The sequence below is a fragment of the Sapajus apella genome, unplaced genomic scaffold, assembly GCF_009761245.1.
Source record: "Sapajus apella isolate SASKATOON/1434 unplaced genomic scaffold, GSC_monkey_1.0 scaffold88, whole genome shotgun sequence".
Taxonomy (NCBI): Eukaryota; Metazoa; Chordata; class Mammalia; order Primates; family Cebidae; genus Sapajus; species Sapajus apella.
Window position 1 is genome coordinate 7515523 of NW_022437028.1, and position 6524 is coordinate 7522046.

Consider the following 6524-nt stretch of genomic DNA (forward strand, 5'->3'; position numbering starts at 1 on the left):
CGTGTTGCCTATTCACCAGCAATTAAAGGCAGATGAAGCTCAGGCAGGCAATCTGTCTCTGTCTCTTGTCTTTCTCTCTCTCCCTCTCGCCCTCTTTCTCTGTCTCTCTTTTTCCTTCCCCCCTTCTCTCTTTCTGTTTCCCTGCTCTCCCTGCCCTCTTGGTCTCTGGGTTCTGGACTCTCAGAGCAGCCTGGAATCATCTTCGTCCTCCACGATTGCTATGGTGCTTTTCCATGTTTATTTTTTAGTGACAGGATCATGCGCTGTTGCCCAGGCTGGAGTGCAATGGCACAATCATGGCTCACTGCAGCCTCTAACCTCTGGGCTCAAGCGATCGTCCCACCTCAGTCTCCCGAGTAGCTGGGACTACAGGTATAAGCCACCACCACGTAAGGCTAACTTTAAAAAAAAATTGTAGCAACAGGATCTTGCTATGTTGCCCAGGCTGGTCTTGAACTCCTGACCTCAAGCAGTCTTCCCTTTGGCCTCCCTGAATGCTGGGATCACAGGTGTGATCTACCGCACCTGGCTTGGTTTGGTGTTTAATTAACGCTCACCCTCTCTATAGGATTTCAAGCTCCAGGCAGAGGTGGGCAGGGCTCTGTTTGTAGCTGGGCTCTGGACACAGCGTGATATGGTTCGGCTGTGTCCCCACCCAGATCTCACATTGAGCTATAGCTCTCATAATTCCCATGTGTCCTGGGAGGGACCTGTTGGGAGGTAACTGAATCATGGGAGGTGTTCCCCATACTGTTCCCACGGTAATGAATAAGTCAGTCTCACGAGATCTGATGGTTTTGTCAGGGGAAACCCCTTTTGCTTGGTTCCCATTCTCTCTCCTGCCTGCTGCCATGTAAGACGTGCCTTTCCCCTTCCACCACGCTTGTGAAGCCTCCGAGCCACGTGGAACTGTGAGTCCATTAAATTTTTTCTTTATAAATTACCACAAATTACCCAGTCTCGGGTATGTCTTTACTGGCAGAGTGAGAACACACTAGTACCCAGGGCAAGAGCTTAATACCTGCAAAGGTCACAGGGTGATTCAGCAGTGGTTTGGGTCTCTGTGTCGTACCTGGGACTTATTTCAGGGTATATGGGCCTCCCCGGGGTCACTGACACGGCACTGACCCCAGGCCTGGAGAGGAGCATGGGGCAGGATCAGGGTCCCTCCTCCCAGAGCCCTGAGGCCGCTCCAACTTAACTCACCTTCTTGCAGAGCTGGGGGCGAGGCCCAGCTTAGGGACAGTGTGGTTAGGTGGAGGGCTGAGATGGCCTCTGAGGGCGGGGCCTCCCTCACCCTCTGGAGGTAAGATACAGATCTTGACTCTGGAGGTAGGGCTCAGACACCAGACCAAATTGAGGACTAGCTAAAACAGGGACAGAGAGGAAGCGTCTTTCCATTAGACACGCCCACCAGTGTGCCACGTTTGCCATCACCATGGCGACACTCAGGCGCCACGGCCCCTTTCCACGGCAAAGGCCCAATGATCCAGAAATGACCACCCTTTTTCTAGAAATTTCTGCATAAACCACCACTTAATCTGCACGCAATTAAAAGTAGGTATAGGACTGGGTGCGGTAGCTCATGCCTGTAATCCCAGCACTTTGGGAGGCCGAGGCGGGCAGATCAGGTCAAGAGATCAAGACCATCCTGGCCAACACGGTGATCCCCTATCTCTACTAAAAATACAAAATTTGCCAGGTGTGATGGTGTGTGCCTGTAGTCCCAGCTACTCGGGAGGCTGAGGCAGGAGAATCGCTTGAACCTGGGAGGTGGAGGTTGCAGTGAGCCAAGATGGTACCACTGCACTCCAGCCTGGTGACAGAGCAAGACTCCATCTCAAATAGGTAGGTATAAATATGGTGCAGAACTGCCCTGAGCTGCTGTCCTCTGCCGAGGGGGCACAGTCATGCTCCGTTTAGGAACAGTCCTGGAGCTATAACCCTGCCCATCGAATACAGCTGTTTCTCCTACCTCCAGCTTGCCTTTGAAGTCCTTCCTGGGCAAAGCCAAGAATCTTGCAGGATAAGCCCCAATCTGGGGCTTGCCTATCGTGCGTCACTCCCAGCCCCCTCCCTAGGGGTCCTGGGGGCAGAGCTGGACCTCCCTGCTGCAGAGGCCCTGTGGCCACCCCGGACCTGGCTGCAGCTGCTCACAGCTTGACTGGCACCCGGCCAGTGAGACGCAGACCAGCGTCCCACAGAGTTATCGCCATACAGACTCACAGTGGGGAGAGCACCTTTATTGTCATATATATTAACAACGCTACAGGCTGGTGGTCCCGCCCGCCTCTGACCACCCCTCCATGAAGACAGAGACCGCCTCACCCAGACCTGCCTCAAGGGCCAGAAGAAGATCCCAGGGCCCAGAAGGACTAGACCATAGCCGAACAGGAGCAGCAAGAGCGCTGGAGACAGTCACTCCTGCTGTGAAGACAGAGCGCCCCAGGGTGGTGCCAGCACCTTCAGTTCTCTGAGTTGCTGTCGTGGCTGTGTCCTGGGTCCCAGCCCAGCAAGAGAGGAGCACCAGGGCTGAGGTGATCCCAGAGACTCTGGCTCCAGAGGCCTTGAGGGCTCCAGTCAGCTGCTCTGGGCTGCCAGGGACCTGGTGCCTGCCATGGAGCCTGCCAGGCCCCCAACTCTGGAAGGTGGGGAGGCAGAAGCATCTCTTCCCAGCAGGCCTGGGACTCTTTCCCTCTCTGCAGTTTGCAAAGGGGACACTGACCTTGCTGTGCCATACAAAAGTAGCAAACCTACAGAGTCCCCTGAGAGACGGACTTGGGGGGTGGGGCAGAGGTTGCAAGTTCCACCTCTGATAGGCATGCTCATGAAATGCTGCTTCCTCTGGCTCAGGGATGGGATGGACCCAGAGAGGGCCGGTGGGCTCAGCAAGACTGGGGGGAATTGGCCGGTGATGCCAATCTGGTGTGGGGGGCCCTTGACCCCGAGTGCTGCTCTCTCATGGTCCTCAAGTCCTCGTGGTTGGCAGTGGCTTATTCAGGGTCTCCCGGGCCTCTGAGAGCAGCTGCACGCCAGGCCATCCCCCAGCCAGTGGGGAAGGGGGTTGAGGAAGGGAAGCCCAAGGCCCTGCAGGACCCTGCCTGTCCCCCTGGGCTGGCTGGCCCAGCCTCCTGCAGCCCTGCCTGCCTCAAGGAACCATCCTGGCCCCGCACTTTCCCTGTCTGAGTTTTCTCATGAAGAGGGGAAGCTGGCAGGGTCAAGAGAACACGGCTTCAGGAACTGAGGGGCCTGGGTTCAAATCCGGCCCCTGCCACCCGTGATCTGGTGGCCGAGGAAGGGTTATTTCTACCATCTGAGCCTCGGTCCCCTTATGAAGTGGGGATAATAAGCTTACCTCCTAAGGGTTAAATAATGAGACAACATAAGGAAAGTTCCCTGGACAGGGCCAGTTGTGGCAGGGACTCAATAAATGATAGGTATTAGGGTTATTCTCATTCCCAGCAGCCAGCCCACCCAGACCCGTCTCCAGCCGGGAGTGGGGGGGTCGGGGAAGGGACGAGGAGACAAGCCAGAGAAGGGTCAGCCCCCTGATGAGGGTGCTGCCCCCTCCAGACCCTGCCCCTGGAGGCATTATCTGTCCCCAAAGTCCCCCAGGCCCTCACAGTCATCCATGCCTGGAGCCCAGTCCCCCGGGAGTGTCTTCAGGGACCAGCAGCCGCTCAGGCCTCTGGGCTGGGTCTCTACAGGACAAGGTGTCTTGGAGCAGTGGGCTCTCACTTCCTGCTGCTGGCGCGGTCCGCGCTCTTCTGTGCAGGGTCGGGTCCAAGCAGGGCAGCAAGGACCCCGTCGGGCTGGGGGCCACCCCTCTTCATTTTGAGGTTGGCTCTCAGGGCGGCATCCTGGCCAGATCCTCCCTCTGGGGAAGCCAGGGGATCTGGAAGAAGAGAAGGAGGGTGGAGTCAAGGTAGAGCCTTAGGAACACTTGGGGGCACCTTTGATCATGGTACCTGGATGCGGGGAGATGCTCTTGTCTAGCGTGGAGAAGCAAGGCAGCAGCAGGCTTTCAGCTCCTTATGCATTCATTCATTCATGGATCCATGCATCCATCCATTCATTCACTCATTCACCCACCCATTTGTCCATTGATCCATTCATCCATCTGTGTATCCACCCATTCATCCATCCACTCATTCATTCATCTATCTACGCATCTATCCATTCATTCACTCATGTACCTGTCCATCCATCCATCAATCCATCCATCCATCCATCCATCCACCCACTCATTCATTCATTTATCTATGTATCTATTCATTCATTTACCTGCCTATCCATCTATGCATCCATTTATTGATCCATTCATCCATCCATTCACTCACTTATTCACCCACCCACCTGTCCACTCACCTATCCACCCATCCATCCATCCATCCATCCATTCATCTATCCACTCATTCATTTATATGAATCCATCCATCTATCCATTCAGTCATTCATTCACCCAACCACTTGTCCATCTGTCCATCCATCCATCCATCCACCCATTTACCCACCCACCTGTCCACTCACCCATCCATCCATCCATCCATTCACTCATTCACCCACCCACCTGTCCACTCATCCATCCATCCACCCATTCATTCATTCATCCATGCATCTACCCATCTACCCCCTCATCCACTTATCTACCTGTCCATTCAACCGTTCATGCATTCATCTATCCATGCATCCACCTATTTGTACATTCATCCAGGCAACCAGCCATTCATTCATTCATCCACTGCTCCCTGACACCTACCCACCTGTCCATTCACTCATTCATTCACCCATTCATTCTCCAACAAATACTTCAGGCCGTGCAGGGGCACCATTCACTGTTCTGCAAGGGGGACTCCCAGAGGATCACAGAAACACCATCCCATCATGGAATGGAAGGCTCCCCAGAGCACCGTAAGGACAAAAAGGAGCGCTCAGAGAAGGTTCACAGAGGCAGATCTTGGAGCAGGTCCCAAAGTGGCGGTCTGCTCACCAGGCAGAGGGACAGCCTGAGCACAGGCATGGAGGTGGGAGGGGTGTCGACATGGCTGGTCAATGCTCTGCTTGCTGTGGCTATACTAGGGAGGGTCTGTGAAACTGGGCTGATGCACTTGGAAGTCCGTCATGGGCAGTAGGGAGCCATGGAGGGTCTTTGAGCAGGGGAGGGGCAGTATCGGACTAGGAGTAAGGGAGGGAGACCAGAGACCTGAGGCAGCAGCCATGAGGGCAGCAGGGAGGGAGGGGAGGGAGCGGGGGAGGTTCCCGGTCTGCTGGTCCTGGTCACTGCTCACCATGGACCCCAATCATGTGCTCCAGGATGAGGACTCGCTCTGCCAGGATCTTCAAGGCCTCTCTCAGCTGCTTGACCCCCTCACTCTGGCAGAGAGGAAACGTCCAGGGTCAGGGCCTGCCTCTTCCCACCCGACACCCTCACAGTGCAAGTGATCACAGACTGAACATCATCAGCTATGCGCCAGGCCAGGTTCACAGACATAGAACTTGAAACACAGAGAGGACAGGCAACCTCCCTGCGGCCACACAGCCTGGCAAAGCGGCCCATCCACACTGCAGGTCCACCCGTCGGCCTTGACCCTGGGCTCTTCCACCATGGCTGGCTGGCTGCTTCCCTGGCAGGCTCTGAAAATACCCTAACCAGGGCAGGGCACCTATCCCAGGGCCTGGAAGTGGGAGGGTCTTCGCTTGTTTCCTTCCCTGAATGCCCAGCCGAGAGCTCTCCAGCAAACAGCAGGCAAAGGGGAGGGTTGGTGTGACCACACCAGGCAAGAAAGACAGCAGAGAAAGCCACCACTTCACAAAGTGCCGGTGGGCAGCTGGCGCGATGGTGGCGTCTACACTTCAGGGACCCGGTCTACACAGGGGCAGAGGACCTTGTGCATGGAGACCCTTGAATGGGCCAAGAGAGGGTGCTGACTTATTAAGAAGGCAGGTGTCAAGGCCACTCTGGAATGAAAGGTGATGGTGAAGAGACAAAGCCACTGCTGTCCCCAGCCTGCCCAGCCCCGGGAGCTGGCAGCAGAATGGGCGCCTTTTGCTGGTGTAACTTGACTGATCTGTCTCATGTTCAGATTAATTTCACTTAAAATGAAACAAAAGGAAACCAAAAAGCGTCCCACTGGGTTATAGGAGAGAGGACTGCCCGCCGGGAGTCCTACGGCAGTGGGAATGTCCGGGAAGGAGCAGGGGACCAAGGACCTGGCTGAGCCACACATTCCTAAGCCACCGATGGTGGCTGTTGCTGTTTTATTATGACGACACTTTAGGTTCTGGGGTACCTGTGCAGAACGTGCAGCTTTGTTCCACAGGTATACACGTGCCTCGGTGGTTTGCCGCCCCCATCACCGTGTCATCCACATTTCCCCTAATGCTATCCCTCCCCTATCCCCCACCCCCACCCCCACCCCCGTCCCCCCTTCCCCTCCCCCCTCCCCCACCCCCTGCTATCCCTTGCCTAGACTCCCACCCCCGCTTTTTTTTTTTTTTTTTTTTTTTTTTTTTTTTTTTTTTTT

At 55.4% G+C, this 6524-nt stretch overlaps 1 protein-coding gene across 1 annotated transcript in view; it reads right to left on the reverse strand.

Moving 5' to 3' along the window:
- Positions 1–2222: 2222 nt before the first annotated feature.
- The window catches only part of COL26A1 (collagen type XXVI alpha 1 chain), a 93317-nt gene continuing 89015 nt past the window's right edge, over positions 2223–6524 (reverse strand). Inside the window, exons 10-11 of the mRNA XM_032255088.1 lie at positions 5289–5373; positions 2223–3895 (exon numbers count right to left, since the gene is read on the reverse strand). Of these exons, the coding sequence (XP_032110979.1) occupies positions 3735–3895; positions 5289–5373 (246 nt within the window). The 3' untranslated portion in view covers positions 2223–3734. The remainder of the gene's footprint in view (positions 3896–5288; positions 5374–6524) is intronic.